This window comes from Sciurus carolinensis, chromosome 8 (assembly GCF_902686445.1).
Source record: "Sciurus carolinensis chromosome 8, mSciCar1.2, whole genome shotgun sequence".
In the NCBI taxonomy this organism is placed as follows: domain Eukaryota; kingdom Metazoa; phylum Chordata; class Mammalia; order Rodentia; family Sciuridae; genus Sciurus; species Sciurus carolinensis.
In genome coordinates, this window is record NC_062220.1 from 36,171,777 (window position 1) to 36,188,662 (window position 16,886).

Genomic DNA, 16,886 nt, shown 5'->3' on the forward strand with positions numbered 1-16,886 from the left:
ACCACTTGGTTACTAGTGTTCTGGAAGTGGCATAATTGCCTCAGGGTGTTAAGAGATTCCTCAATTCTGCCTCAGTGTTTGAATAATTAGGGATTACTAATCCCTCAAAGTATTGATCCTTAATGTACTTATATGATGCAAAGCTGTTTGTAGTTAGAACTAAGTATTAGGGATAAAAAGATAAAATACAGTTTTTCATCTTGAGGAACTAAGAAGTATTAGAGGGGACATATACACAAATTATTAGAGTGTAATGTGAACTATACCATAGGAGTACGAACAAAGAGTAAGAATTAATTTTGCCCCATATGGGAGGGTGCTGTGGATGGCAGAAAAGACTTCCCAAAAGCGGCAAATAATCATATTATTATAGGACAATAAAGTCTCAGAATATTTTTATGTCAGTTTTTAGAATTTTTGGCACTGGGGATTGAACCAAGGAGCACTTTACCATTGAGCTTTACCCTGGACCTTTTCAAGAGTTTTTTTACTTGGAGAAAGGGTCTTGCTAAGTTGTTTAGGGTCTTGCTAAGTTGCTGAGGGTGGTCCCACGCTTATTGTGATCCTCCTGCCTCTGACTCTGGAATCGCTGGAACTATGGGCATGGGCTATTGCACCTGGCTTTTATATCAGTTCTGATACAGGGAGGAAATCTTTGAGCTCCCTTCCAGTTCTAACATTTTATGATTTTTGACTTCTGGTCATTCTGAAATTCCAATTCTGATCTTGTGATTCAGTATTTGATTTTCTAATTCTTTTGTAAGTCTCCACTTCATAACTTTATAGAAGACTTCAGGAACCCTTTAAAAACCACTTATTCTTGTATAAAGAGAATGTGGTATACATACAATCAAATATTATTCAGCCATAACAAGTAATGAAGTATTGATACATGGCTATATTGATGAAACTTGAAAACATGATGCTAAGTAAAGTGAAAGCTGGACACAAATGGACAAATATTGTATAATTCCACTCACATGAAACATCTAGAACAGGCAAATTCATAGAAGCAGTAGATTAGTGGTTACCAGGAGATCAGGGAGAGAAGGGAATGTGGAGTTACTGTTTAATGGTTACATAGATTCAGTTTGGGGTAATGAAAAAATTTTGGAATTAAATAATGGTAATGGTTACACATTATGGGTGAAATTCATGCCACTGAAGTTCACATTTAAAAATGGTTACAATGACAAATTTTATGTTATATATGTTTTACCATAATTTAAAGATATGAATGATGTAATACAACAAATATAACATAAAAGTAACCTATACACTTTTAATGAGTGAATTGTAGAGTATGTGAGTTATATCACAAAAAGTGGTTAAAAATAATGAAAAAAAAATCATTCAGATTCTAGATTATCTGATTTAGCTATCTACAAGATAGAAGTTTCCAGAAAATAGTTTACTCCTCTGTCCAGTGCATATGACTTCTTTTATTTATGGGGGTCTATACATTTGGGATCACTGTGGTGGGCAGTGATACACTGGTTCTGGACTCCAGAGGCGTTGAGAGGTGGGGGAAGGGACATTTAGGTGTGTCCTTATCCTCACTGAGAATTAGTGTGTCATAAAGGAGAGGCAGAGTGGATAGAAAGAACTTTTGAGATCTACCCGTATAAGCCTGGGGAAGGACACACTGTGACAAAAAAACTATTTCTAAAATAACAAGTAGGAATTGAGGCTGAGTTGATGAGCCAAAGCCAATACACAAATGAGCTTTAATGATTTATTTTAAGCCTCCGAGTGACATAATTACACTGGCATCCTTATTTACATCATGAGAGGAATGCAGGAACCCCACCTCTATATTTAGCTCGCTGTTCAATTTCAGCAGGTCATTGGGGACCGTACATAAAATGGCTTCAGAATGTGAGCGTATATTCTCACAGCTCTTATTTCCAACTTTTAACACTTCACCTTTAACTGCTTCAGGGTCAATATCATTTCCCTGGAAGGAAAAAAAAAAAAAAAAAAAAAAAAACAACAAAAAAACAGAAGAGGCTATTAACATTTCACAGGTTTGCAGGAATGCTAACAATTGTAGAGGAATATAAATGTATTGCAATGCAGGCCAAGTTGTTTGCAAAGGCATGTGATTTTATGATGCTCATTTTTGTGGGAATTGGGATGATGGAGGGGAGTGTGACCATTTCAAAGCACTAATTATGAATTACAGGATACAGCTTTGTCAACAAATCAGATTTTAGAAGAAAGGGAGAATCTTATTTTATGTTCTTATGCAAATGACATCTCACCCATAATAATCTTATTATTATCTTCAGGGGATATTGATGTTTGACAAAAAGGAAGCCATATAGAGATTTGGTTGCTGCTCTGCTTCCCACTACCTTATGCAATGATTCTCAACCTTGGCTTCACTTTTAGAAGCACACCAAGAGCTTTAAAAAATACTGATACCCAGGTCCTATCTTCAGAGAGCTGATGTAACTGCCCTGTGTCGACATATTCCTTTCCTGAGTTGTGCAGTTTCTTCTCATTCTTCTTGCATACTTGAATCCAATACATAAATGAATTCATTTTCACAGAAATTTCCCTAAGATGCCATATGACCTTCATTATGATTTGAGAGCACAATTACATTAGTTTGAACAATTATATTGTTACATGAGGATTTTTCAAAATCACTCAATTTGACATATTTAGTTTACGAAAGTTACCATCAGGAATTTTTAAAACACCAATGTTTTGTTGAAGACATCTATCACTAGCCTTGGGAAAGAAATGCAAACATGCATACGATTGCTCATATCAAGACTTAATGAGTACAGTTATTTATTAAACAAGTCATTACTTTAAGGAGTAATCTATCAAAACCTATTATAATTTTTCTTGTAGACAAAAAACAGCAAGTAGTAACTACAACCCTGCTACTTTGTTTATATAGTCTTTAATAGCTGGTGAACTGCTTTTATATACAATGTTTCACTGGATCTCAACAGATTGGTAAGTCAGATATTATTCTAGGAAAAGGATCTGGAAGATGATATTTCCTTATAACAAGAAGCTGAAATAGGAGAAAAAAATGAACATAGACAAACCCTATCCTTATGATATTCCTAGAGGCAGTATGAGCAATCCATTGATCCAGGTCAGCCACACAGGGCAATTCAACATAGAAACACATAAATCTAATAGGTCACTTTGGGGCTTCAAATGACAACTTGTTGGTTAGGTCTGAGGAGGGCCAAGGCCCTTACTCACATATTGGAGGGAATTCAGAGAATGACAGAGAAAAGATTAAAGAGCTGGAGGGCTTGATTTATGAGAGAAGGACTAAAATGCTTGCTTAGATAATAAGTAAGGTTGGGGGAAGGGATGAACTCACTGCACTTACATCTCCAATGCTCATTCTTTTAGGCTTAGGAGCTTCTTGGATGTTAAAGGCAAAATGAGAGCAGATCATACAGTTGAACAACTGAATCCCCTTTTACACACCAAGGAATAAATGTTGAGCAATGACTTACTTGAAAAATTACCATCAGTTTTGTGTATGAGATTGTCTTAAAAGCTGAAAAACTCAGATATCACAGAAGTGATACTGACAGTCCATGCCTGTATGAAAGGAGCTGATTTCCAACCAGGAGAAGTAAAAATATAGGTACAGGCTGCTTTTTGTCATTTAAAGTAATCATAACATTATTGAGGTATTAAAAATGTGTATGTTTAGAATTGTCATTATTTACTTCTCACTATTTATTATTATCAGCTATTATTAGAAAGATAACACATTTATAAAATCAGCTCATTTCTCCAGTCACTGAAATGATAAAATATGGGCTTTTAACTAAAGCAACAGAAGAGGAGCTTTCTGATCTTTAATCACACATAGAACAATTCAGAGTTAAAATTACTTCATTCTATCCTGCAAAGACATCCCCATCTAGGTATTGTAATTCCTGCATTATACAGAGAACTAAGTTTCCAGAAAGGACTAGGTCACAAAGGAGATCAAATTATATTTGATACAAAATCTGCTTACCATCTACCATGTGTTAGACCCAGGGCTCATCACTGAGAACATAAAGATGAATACAGATGCTTCACTGTAATGGTAAAGAGGGTGCATGTCTAAAATGAATACCAGTGGTTGCCAATGTGTCACATTAGGACATACTTTGTCTTCTTCTTCTCTAATTCTAGCCAGGTGAGAATCTTTTTCTTTTTCTTTTGGTACTGGGGATTGAACGTAGGGGTATTTTGCCACTGAGCTACATGACCAGCCCTTGCTATTTTTCATTTTGAGACAGGGTCTTCCTAAGTTGCTTAGGACCTTACTAAATTGCTGAAGCTGGGCTTGAATTTGCAATCTTCCTGCCTCAGCCTCCAGAGTTGTTGGGATTACAGGTGTACACCACCCCACCTTACAATAATGTTTCTAGTCTATTCAGGTCAGGGGATGCTACAGGTCTGAGATGGTGACAGAATGGAGCAAATGGGAATGAAAATGAGTAAGAGTTAAAATACAGTATTATAACAGAAGAGATCCTACATGTTTTCACATCCAGGTGGTGTGAGATGAGTCTAAAAGTCAGCAAAAGTAGCAAGGTGCAAGTTGGTAGCAGGACCTAGTCAGGAACAGTTCAGCTCAGGGAGGTTGCCAGAAGAAAATCAGTGACTTGGTGGGCTGAATGGGGTAAACACTTCACTTGGGAGTATGAGTATCCGCTTAGAATCCAGGCCACAGAACCTTCACAGAAACTTTCAAAACTGAGTTCAGCAAGATTTCAACAGGTAACTGAAGGAAAAAGTTCCAAGTACATTTGAGGAAAGGTGGGCTAACCAAACGTAAGCTGGTCTTCTCACTGGCTGCTGGGGACCTTTACTACTTCTGTACTTGGGGAACCTTACTGAGAGCCACTGTGGAACCACAGGTGCTGCCTATGTGCCCTGGGATACATGTTGTCACAGAATACGTGCTGTGTGCAGCCCAGGGATATACTATTGGACAGTAAGATGTAAGTGCCATCAAATAAGTCTCCATGCTGGACCCAGTGACCTGAAAAAGGAACCCCTTCCCTTCTATCTAGTCTGGAGTGAGAACTGGCCTTGGGGTAGTTGTGACTGAGGTTGGCCTACAGTTGCGGTAAATTAGTGGCGGGAAGGAAGAAAACCACCTCTGGTTGGATGATCTGGTCCCTTCTAGACTTTTCCATGCTCAGTTACTGATGCCTGGCCTCCATCGAGCTCTCAACATTTGTTCTTGTGTTCACCGTGTTATAACTGAGTCCCTATTCCTGCCTCAGCTCATCTTCCTGCCCCCCTCCTTTTTTAAAATTTGGATTCATTGTACACAAATGGTGTACAGGAAGCAGAGTCATGCCATTTGCATATTCATACATGTACATAGGGTAATGATGTTTGTCTCATCATATTATCTTCCTTCCCCTGCCCCCTCACCAGGCCCTCATTTCCATCTACACAATCCATCCTTCTATTCTTCCCTTACCTCCCCCAGCCCCTGTTAAGTATCATCAACCACTTATCAGAGAAATCATTTGGCCTTTGGTATTTTGGGATTGGCTTATTTCACTTAGCATGATATTCTCCAACTCCATCCATTTACCTGCAAATGTCATAATTTTATTTTTCTTTATGGCTGAATAATTTTCTATTGTGTATATATACTGCAGTTCCTTTATCCATTCATCTATTGAAGGGATTGAAGGGCATCCAGGTTGGTTCCACAATCTAGCTATTGTGAATTGAGCTGCTATAAACATTGATGTGGCAGCATCACTGTAGTATGCTGATTTTAAGTCCTTTGGGTATAGGCCAGGTATGCGATAACTGGGTCAAATGGTGGTTCCATTCTAAGTTTTCTAAGGAATCTCCACACTGCTTTCCAGAGTTGCTGCACCAATTTGCAACCCCACCAGCAATGTATGAGTGTACCTTTTTCCCCACATCCATGCCAACACCTATTGTTGCTTGTATTCTTGATAACAGACATTCTAATTGGGGTGAGATGACAGCTTAGGATCAGATTTCCTTAACATGACTCCCAGAGCACAAGAAATAAAAGCAGGAATCAATAATTGTATAGAATCAAACTAAAAAGCTTTTTCTCAGCAAAGGAAACTATCAGCAATGTGAAGAGAGAGCCTACAGAGTGGGAGAAAATCTTTGCCACGTATACTTCAGATAGAGCACTAATCTCCAGAGTCTGTAAAGAATTCAAAAAACTGTACACCAAGAATACAAATAACCCAGTCAATAAATGGGCTAAGGAAATGAGCAGACACTTCACAGAAGAAAATCTACAAGCAATTAACAGATACATGAAAAAATGTTCAACATCTCTAGTAGTAAGAGAAATGCAAATTGAAACTTCTGCCCCCTTTTGAGCTGAGTTCTCCAGACTGGTCTTTTGAAGCATGTCTATTACCATACATCTCTATATGCACCAGAATAAGATAAAGCTCCAGGGTAGTGTCAGGTCATCCTCATTTCACGTACATCTCTACTGTCTACTTTCTATAAAACATGTCCATGCACAAAAAGTCACATAATAAGATAAGGTTTCTTTAAACATGATCCTATTAAGATGTTTGTGAAAAGTTTAGAGTTATTTCACTTAAAGAACTGTATAGATATCTCTATCTACACAGCATACAATAGAAAAGTTTCTCTTTTATGAAGGGTATTTTATTTATTTTGGCATACATTAAATAAAAATTAATATGATAAGCATTGCAATTTAGTTAACTTGCTGGAATTTGGATTCAGGAAGGTGGAATGCAAGCCCTAGTTCTGTTGTTTGCTCCCTGGGTGACCCTAAGACAAGTAAACTAATCTTTCTAAACCTGTTTTTCTAACTAAAAATGGGGATAACCACTACTAACCTCCAAGCCTCATAGGTCCATGTAAAATTCAAATGAAATAATATAGGTCAAAGTATTGCATTCACTGTAAAATTCCTCATAAATGTGAGCTGCTGTTGATAGGGGCATTGTGTTCTACCATGCACTCGGTCCACAACTGGCCTCACGGACTTGAAGCCTTGTTCATGAACTACCTCCTACATCCATGGGACTTCTGATTCATTCTGAGGAGTGACTGATCTTTGGCACCTATTGTATTCTCTTGCCTCAAACTTGGCTGCCCTTCTGCACACTGTGTAGTCACTGGGTTAACTGTTCACTAAGGTGACTCTTACAACTGGGGCTGGAAACTCCCATAATGCCTTCTTTGGCCAAGGAATCCCTTCAGTTGGTTGAGGAGCATGAGCTCTTCCTGGAAGTACAGAGTAAATCTCATTCCAAACACATGGTTCTCTCCACAGCACTTTCACTGATGGAAGACAAACACACTTTACACTCATGGTTTGAATGGTAACTGAATGAGCTTAATATGATATAAAATGGTTGCCTTTCTTTTAATAAAAACACACTGTTGCTTATCCAGAAAAAGTTTTCTCTTTTCATGGTTCATTTTCTTTTGTTTTTGCCTTAAGAAAGGCAGAGGTTTAAATGTAATCACCTTTAGAAACTGATAAAGGGTTAAACTGCTGTCACAACAAATGCATAAGTGTTCCTATATACCTTAGATTCCCTCTTACACTTAAGAAAAATGGAATAAGGGATTGAATCATGATACCAAAACTATCACTACTGGCCCCACTGTTTATTGCTCTGTGACATGGCAGGAGCTATACACTTGTTAGAGAAAAGGAGTAAATCTTTATTTAGCCAAGAAAAGGAAGTACTTCGTGCCTATCTCCAGAAACCCCTTAGGCTATGTTATTAATAACATAAATAGGATAAGGATGATGTCAAATCACATTTTTCTTGGTCCAACAATTTTGGAGGACGTTGAATAAAGGGTATTTACTTTATAGAGAAAGAAGTTTTCTCTTCTGTGCAACATTGTGCTTGGAAGTGTAGATAAAGAACCATTTATCTCTAATCTGTCCATCATAGATACAGGAACAGAAAATAGAGTTTCTCTAGGCGTAAAACTATTTGCACATAAACCTTTGTTTTCAACAAGAAAACCAAATGGAATCTTTCAAACAGCAAACACAGTAATTGTTGAAAGCAAAAGGTCACACTAGATTAGTTTTATTGAAAAAAAGTGATAAAAGCTCTTTCTCCTTTTCTAAAACTAATTAAAGAAGTAGATGAAAGAACTCTGCTGTGGTAAACGTGCTGTTCATTGAAGCAGGCTTCCATTTAATTTCATGCTGGGGCTGCTTAATTATTGTGCAAAACACAATTGTGAGGTTAGTAAACATGTATGAGTGCAGCACGTGCATGGGTTGGTCAGTAGATAAAGTCTTGTGGAAAAAGCACAAAAATTTGAAGAAACACTGGTAAGATGGAGATGACCCAGGGCAACCTATTTTTTCTTTATTTTTCTTTTCTTTTTCTTTTTCTTTTCTTTCTTTCTTTCTTTTTTTTTTTTTCAGTACTGGGGATTGAACCAGGAACTTGTGTCAAGCACTCTACCAACTGAGCTATATCCCCAGCCCAGGGCAACCTCTTTTACTTCTAAATAAGGATGATCCTATTGCTCCATGTTCACATTTGCATGCAGATAATCTTTCAGGAAAACATTTCTGAATGTTTCCAACATGCTGAAGGATGAATATTTCACTGTTTTTAATGACTGGGGTTATGGATAATTAAAGTTCTGATCATTTCACCTATTTATTATTTGAAGTAAAAACAACTGAAGTGACATTACAGAGCTGTACTCCAATCTTTGTTCTGCTACTATTTCATCACTTGTCAAACCACTTAACCCCTCTGGACTTTAGTGTTCTTTATTTGCAACAGGCTGGCTTAGAAAGATGATCTGTTATTTATCTCTAATAAATTATATTTAGAAACTAACATATTCCTAAAGTGGGAGAAATCCAGTTCCATTTATAAATCAGCTTAGAGGTGACCACACCCAGATAGAAAGGTCCATGTATTATAAGAAAGTATGGAACTGTAATTGGCACATTTACTTTCATGATCCTTACCTTGTATCTTACAATGAGCACATTCAGTTGTCTGGAAATGTTCAGAGGAAAGCATAGTATCATCAGGACAATGCATTACTGGGAGCCTATTTAATAAATTTGCATCCTGCATTTGCTACTTTTAAACATATGCACAAGAAAGGGTTGTTAAGTGCTTCACTGAAAAGCAATCCACAATCAATCTTATCTTTTAGTCTTATGTCAAAAAGATTGGTTTTTCAGAGCTTAGATATTTGCTGATGTATCATAAGATACAATGACCAAGTATAATGATTCAATTCACATAGCTATGGAGTCCATAAAGTTCAAGTTGATGACTTCAGAGAGCATTTAAAGCAATTCTTACCTTAATTTCTAGTACATTTTCATTACCCATTGAGATCATCACTGGCTTTTCAAAAGGCTTAAACACAGGATTATGTACATAAATGAGATCAAAGTATTTGGAAAGGATCCCGTCTAACATGAACAAGGCTTTGGTCTTCAGGGGGAGTTGCAGATTCAGCTGTTGCAGTGAGGGAGTGGTGCAGCAGATTATCTCTGAATTTGAGCGATGCTGACATGCCTGTAGGAAGACAAAATACTCACTGTCAACAGGACATAGCATGACAACATCAATAGTAACTTTCACATTTCACAACTTCAACTGAAAATACACAATTGTCAAAAAGATCTGCATTTAATTTCCTAATACACAAGAACACGTTTCTAGAAACTTGGAAGATGCAAATTTTTTCAAACAAGCCAGTCTTCAAAGGAACACAGCTTCACTGGTCCAGAATAAGCTATGTTGATCAGCAGCTGGCCCTTACTCCATCATTTTATTTTCCTTAAGACAGGACAGTGACCTGCGTGGACTGCTTTCTGGTCTTGTGAAGCAGCTGTGACTGAGTGGCAGCTGGACTTAGGGGTTAGAAGTCCTTGGTCTAGATCCCAGCTTTAACTCAAGCTGTGAGAACAGGCAAAGTCCTTAGAAACTCAGTTTCCTCATTTAGGAATTAAGAATAAAAAGTTATTAACAATGCAGGACACTGCATGGCAAAGTGCTTTCTAAATTGCCAAGTATCATATGGTTAAACTTGTAAGTAAATATGTAGTTACATAATGATGGTAGTGTATTGAGTTCTAAGTTCTGTGTAAAATGTTTTATAAGGAATAGTGCCTCAGAATACATTAAACAAAGCTGAGAAAACAAAGGAGAAAAAAAGAAAAATGCACCTTCATAGAAATTTTCATACATTTTGGTATTAATTTGATATCTAATTCCAGCTTGGAGAAATAGACTCCAAGCTGGAATTAGATATGCAAGCGATTTATTGGGAAAAAAAGCATTTAATTCTTCTGGTAATCCCGAAGGTAGGTGCTGTGAGCATCCAGTTTACAGATGAAGAAACTGAGCTTGGCAAACAGAGTTCATTAGATCAGGTCATAGCTCTGAGAGGCAGAGTAGGTTGCATATATCCCAGGCCATTATCGATAACACTCACTGCCTTAGCTCTTGTGTTTTGCTTCATGTTTATTGTATATTCTACATTGGTACATCTTTCCCTATGCTCTCTATTTTAAAAATGCTCAGCTATTATTATTTCATGCCCTTTCATCTCTCATTTCAAATCTTCCCCTTTGAAATTCTGATTTATGGAATTTTGGAAAATGTGGTTTCCTCTTGATTGTACTTAGACTAAAGCCAGCAATACAAAGTGGTATATTTAAGGTTAAACAGTTGCGTTTTTTTTTTCCCCAAGGAAAAGACAAACAAGCAACAACATCCCTTAGATTTCCTTTTCTTTGACAAGTATAGTTGGAGATAAAACAATTACTTATGCCACAATAGAAAAAGTCCTCAGGATATTCATAAAAAGCACAAACAGAATTTGGTGCTTGGTATGTTCTTTTTTTTTAATATTTTTTTTAGTTATAGATGGACACAATACCTTTATTTTATTTATTTATTTTCATGTGGTGCTGAGGATTGAACCCAGTGCCTCACACGTGCTAGGCAAGTGCTCTACCACAGAGCCACAACCCCAGTTTGCTTGATATGTTCTTTTAAAAATAATTTAAAAATTTAGTCTACATTTAAAAATGTGCTGTAAGCAGATAAAACAGCAATACCATATTAACAAAATATGATATTATTTAGTTTTATCCAAAATTAATGCTATAGTGTTAAAAACAATTCCTCACATCTTTAAAAGTGAAAATGAAAAATTTTACTATCATCAGAGTGATTTTGCATATAACAACAAGAATTCAAAACTACACAATAACCAGCAGGCCTCTGGGATACAATGTGCATTAACAAATTAATATACATTTTGTTAATAAGATAATTATTTATTATTATTATTATTATTATTATTTTGTGTGTGGTGCTGGGGATTGAACCCAGGCCTTCTGCATGCTAGCCACATGCTTGCTCTACAACTAAGTAATATCCCCAACTCTGAGAAGGTAATTATTTTCATTTTAAAAAATTTGACCATTTATGTGTGATCTATCAAAATGTACAAATGCATTCTACTGTCATGTACAACAAATTAGAACAAATAAAGAATTAAAAAAATAAACTACAATATATCCCTACAAATTTTTTGAGCTTATTGAATTAAAGTCATTGTGATTAGATATATACATCTAGATCAGATCTGATCACAAGTTTTTTTTATTAAATAATAAATATATTCAATTCATCATGCTCAACTTCAAATTCTATAAGGTACAGACTTGGAAGGAACACACATCTCTTTATGACGTAGGTGAATAGTGAAATAATAAAAAGTAAAATAGAATCACTGAATTTTTCACTCCAGTCCAATTCTAATGCACAGTTCTATTATATTAACCTGTTTGTGGCTTAAACAACAGAAGTTTACATTTCTAGATGTGTTACCTGATAAGATTTTTTTCTAGCTCTTCCGTGGGATGTGCATCTCTGATACCTAGAAGGTTTTCAATAACTATTTGATTATAATAAATGACTGAAGCTCAGAGTTGTTCTATGTGTCATCTTAATGCTGGTGAGGGAAATCAAAGCTAATTTAGTCATTATTTTAATAATGGAGGCTTGATATCAATTAGATAAATTAATAATTTCTCAGATTTCTACTTTAAAAAGTCACATGCCAACACCAAAGAGGGTTACCGTTGTTCTTATTTGGTTAATGAAAAATTGTTATCTTGGTTGTGGAAACCCGATGTCTTCTAAATTAATAGCAGTGGTATTTTAACATTGTTTGTGGCAATGTGTGGGGATTGGCTTCAAAGCCCTTTACTTCATGCGGTGACTCCCTGGAGTACAATCTCTCAGGAATATGATAAAAATCTAATAATACCCTTTAGAGGTGATGCAATGTGGCTGATTGAGAAGGTCAAGAAAAATCTCATTTGAGATGACCTTATTGTTTGGTGATTTAGCCTGACATTTTTAGCCCCAAATTGGTTTTTGTAATTAAAGAACATGGTGGCTTTAGGCTTCAAGAAATATTGGATGAGAAATCTCAAAGAAAGTGCTGTAATTCAATCTATCACCTGCCTAGTCCAGACCCTGTTGAGTGGCAGCACTGAGAACCTCCATTTTAAGTTGAGCACACAAGTCCAACTAGATTAGAGAAACACATCAACAAAAAGTATGAAATCATTGGAAATAACTCCAACCTTCCTAAGTTCTAAATGAAAATGACTATTTAAAGGTGACCCACTGAAATTATTAGAGCATTAAATGGGCCAGTGACTTTTAAGGAGGTATTCAGTTAAGTTCTGATTGACTTTGCAAATAAATAAGGAAAGACGGAGAAAAAATAAACAATATCCACACTCCAGGACGTAACTAGTCTAATGCTCTCTCTTGTTACCTGATAATGTACTAACAAAGGGGCAGGAAGGATGATAAGAAGAATGTGGGACGGGGTGTAAGAAAACATTGCAACCTGCTGCTTTAGAAAGACAGGGATACTGTAGCAAGGTCACAGGCTTTGTCCAAGGGTTTTATTAGGACAAAAGGGTCAATATTCTATGATGCATTAGGGGGCTGGGGAAATGCTGTGATTTTCATATGTTCTGATTGTCTTTAAAAACACTGCAACACTGTCTCTGTTAGTAATCTTCATTTGTGTCTAAACATTGTGCGTATGTGTGTGTATAAACATGTTTACAATGTCAGCCTGAGACTCTAGATAATTTTAGTTGTTGAATAAAAAAATACTATTTCACCTATGCTATAAAAAGTTAATTAGCAAACATTAAAGACAAAACTAAATGTCCCACCTGTCCTGTAAGCCAGGTGGTAGAGGTAGAGATGCAGAACTCTGAGTGGAACCATCATTCAAAGGACTTACCACTGTATAGTTCCTTCCTGCTTCATGCACATTAATTACCAGCCTTGGGACGCTAACCGAATTCAGATTTTTTCCAACACCTGTTATTGTGCTCCCACCACTGGCAAAATAAAACAGAAAAATGGTAACATTGAGATATTCTTTCCACCAAGTATTTTAAGAGAAAGTTTCAATTTTTATCGAATGCGGTGATTACGTGTTAGAGGAACAGCCAAAATCAAATAGAAGTTCAGGGGTAACTCTTTTTCGGGAACAGCTAATTGAACTTGAATATATGAGTTAAAATTCATATTTCATAAGCCAAAGAAATGATGAAGATTGAAATTTTTAAGGTTTTTTTTAAGTTGTAGATGAACACAATAACTTTATTTTTATGTGGTGCTGAGGGATCAAATCCAGTGCCTCACATGTGCTAGGCGAGTTCTCCACCACTGAGCCACAACCCCAGCCCTGAAAAGTGTATTTTTAGTCACCAAATATACAAAAGAAATTTTTTCTCTCTGAAAAAAATACAAAGAAAAAAACATATGTAACTATTGATGATAGATTGATAGAAATAATGGAAATAGGGCAGATTGAACTGAGTCCAATGAGATACTGATTCAAAGCGAGTCTGGTATGGGGAAAAGTTGTGCAAAGCAAGACTGACAAAAAAATACACTGAAGAGCGGGGGAATAAAAAGTTTTTTGTTACTTTTTTGGACTGTGGTTAGTATAGAATTAATGTATACATAACGTATGTGCTTACGTACCATGATATCATGTTAAACTGTTTTAGGGTAATTTGTTTAAAATGTAATAGAATAGGATGAAATCTTCTAGGCATAAAGTAGCATTGATAAAGTCAAATCATACTCAGAACCTAAATGTAGTTTTTTTTCCACTGAATTGGAGAGGCAACCTTCAAATGAAATGCCATAGTATCAAAGCCAGAGATAAAACTGCAATTCTTCTTGACTCTATAGTCAAATCATCCCTGTGTTCATTACTTTCTTACACCTGTCAGAAGTTTTTACTTACCTAATAAAGGATTTGGTTGGGTGAATTTCATAGACCACGGGGTCTTCCCGGTAACTGAAGCTGCTGGTCTCTCGGTTGGCTAAGTCAATTTTCAATTTCACCGGAAACTCAGCTGAAATGGTTTGGGCTGGGGTATAACATTCGAGAATACTATTTGACACACTGAATGACAACAAAAAATAATAAAATAAAATAAGAAAATGGACCTTTGCTATTAGAGATACATATAATTTAGAATTATAAAGGATCCATAAATCAAAGGGTACAACTCAATGACTCCTAAATGGGAATTTCCTGTGGAGATCGAGAAAAAAGCCTTTTCTAGTGTAGGCTGTTTACATTTGACTAGAGCCCAAACTTAGCCTTGTTGTTGAAAGGCCATCCTTGACTTCAAAACATTTGGCATTTTCAGCAACCTTTAAAGTACTTTTGTCACTTGAGGGAACTCATCTCTTTCAACTCCAAGAAGCAGAAATGCAACCTCCTTCTAAACCCAATCTCCCCCAATTCTCTCCAAAGTCACTTATTCTAATTTTAAATCTCACTTGAACTGTTTATTTTAATGTATTGTCAATGACCAGTACCTCAAACTCACAATAAGGTTTTGATACTGAGATATAACAAAAAAGGATGAATGCGAAGACAAAACTCAAAAGTGGGATTAATAAATAAAAAGGGAAAGGGTAAAAAATTCAGCAAAAGAGTAGATGGATTTGGGAAGGAGAGAACCTTGTTAGCAAGAGAATAAATAATAAAGGTCTTGATTTTTCTCCACATAACAAAGAACAAACGTGGCTTGATTTGTTAGGTAAAGATAGTAATGTAACTTGGCAGATGCAACAAAAAAGAAATTCACAACACCTTTTTAAAGTACATGTTTTTCCACCAATTGAAATGTGTCTAGAATTCCCACTGTTTAGATACTTTCCAGTTAAAGTGAGTAAAGTGCCTCCAGCTTTGGGACCATAACTTGGAGAAATCCTGGTTATCACAGGATCCTGAATGGGAGATAGAAACAAAACAAAGTGACTTGTTAGTTTCATAATTATAAATAGACTAAATAAAAATCAGTCATCCTAGTTCATGAGAAAAGAGTGCTTAGACTTACTACGTAAGAAAATGTACTATATTGTGCTGTGCCCCGACTGTTTGAAATAATTATGGACATATTGAAATGTTCATTCATTGCAGGACCAACTGTGCATTTCAGCCTGAAAAAAAGCAAAGTTTAATATGTTAGAAATCCACAGGCATTTTCTGGTTTGGCTGTCTTTTATGATGGGACATGAGCTCCACAATGAGCTGACTTACTCTGAGTAGCAAGCAGAGTTCCATTAAGCGTTAGGACTGAAAATTGTATAATTTGATTTCTGTACTAGCATGTGAACTTTATCCTGACTGCAGGATAGTATTTACACACCTAAAATAGGAAATATTAGATCTCATCAATGCAGACCTCCCCAAATGAGAAGTACACCATAATCTAAGCCTGTAAAATTGTAGGGATAATGTTTGGCACACTTAAAGATGAAGCAATGGTATTTCGGTAGCATATGAAACAATGTCCAAGATACAAATAAGTCAAATCCTCCATCAAAGTTGTCATCAGTACATGTCTGTGGCTATACTTGTAACATTTATTTAAATTACTCAAGGAATAATGAAAATTATGATGGGTTTTCCTAAAATTATTTTTGAACAATAATCTTACAGTTCTGAAAAAAATTTACATATAATTTGTTTTCTTAAGTAACTTTAAAAGGAGAGTGATTATGTTTGGTTTTTGCAGATCCTAATTTATGATGCAGTAATTAAGAGTTTTGGAAAACCTACAAGGGAGATTTCTAGAATGAATTCATTTTGTCATTGAGCCAACATATATGACATTAATTGATGTTTCAATAAAATGAAAAGGTTTAGATCTTTTATAACCTTGGAGTAAATTCTATTTTTTAGATAAAATAATCACTTGATAGAATAGATTTGGCCATAAAGATTCAACAAATAAAACTTTGGTTTTTGTTGCTACATAATAGCTGATAATTTCCGGACTTTCTGTTTATTATGGAATACAGAGTTTATAGAGTTCATTCTATAAACTTTATAAACATTTATTGACAAAATTATGTTATGAGCATGCACAAATATGTAACAAATCCCACTAATATGTAAAATTATAATGCACTATTAAAAAAACTTTTTAAAAAAGTACACATCAATGTTTATAGCAGCTCAATTCACAATAGCTAGATTGTGGAACCAACCTAGATGTCCTCCAATGATGAATGCATAAGGAAACTGTAATATATATACACAATAGAATATTATTCGATCATAAAGAAGAATAACATTATGGCATTTGCAGATAAATGCATGAGATGGAGAATATCATGCTAAGTGAAATAAGCCAATCCCAAAAAACCAAAGGCCGAATGTTTTCCCTGATAAGTGGATGATGATATATAATGGGGGTGGGGGGGAGAAAGAAGAATGGAGGAACTTTAGATTACGTAGAGGGAAATGAGAGGGAG

General features: G+C 35.8%; 1 protein-coding gene across 1 annotated transcript in view; it reads right to left on the minus strand.

Annotated features, from left to right (window-relative positions):
- The window catches only part of Met (MET proto-oncogene, receptor tyrosine kinase), a 110,603-nt gene that overhangs the window by 23,707 nt on the left and 70,010 nt on the right, over nucleotides 1-16,886 (minus strand). Inside the window, exons 7-12 of the mRNA XM_047560481.1 lie at nucleotides 15,464-15,566; nucleotides 15,217-15,353; nucleotides 14,356-14,517; nucleotides 13,336-13,435; nucleotides 9,345-9,563; nucleotides 1,811-1,957 (exon numbers count right to left, since the gene is read on the minus strand). Of these exons, the coding sequence (XP_047416437.1) occupies nucleotides 1,811-1,957; nucleotides 9,345-9,563; nucleotides 13,336-13,435; nucleotides 14,356-14,517; nucleotides 15,217-15,353; nucleotides 15,464-15,566 (868 nt within the window). The remainder of the gene's footprint in view (nucleotides 1-1,810; nucleotides 1,958-9,344; nucleotides 9,564-13,335; nucleotides 13,436-14,355; nucleotides 14,518-15,216; nucleotides 15,354-15,463; nucleotides 15,567-16,886) is intronic.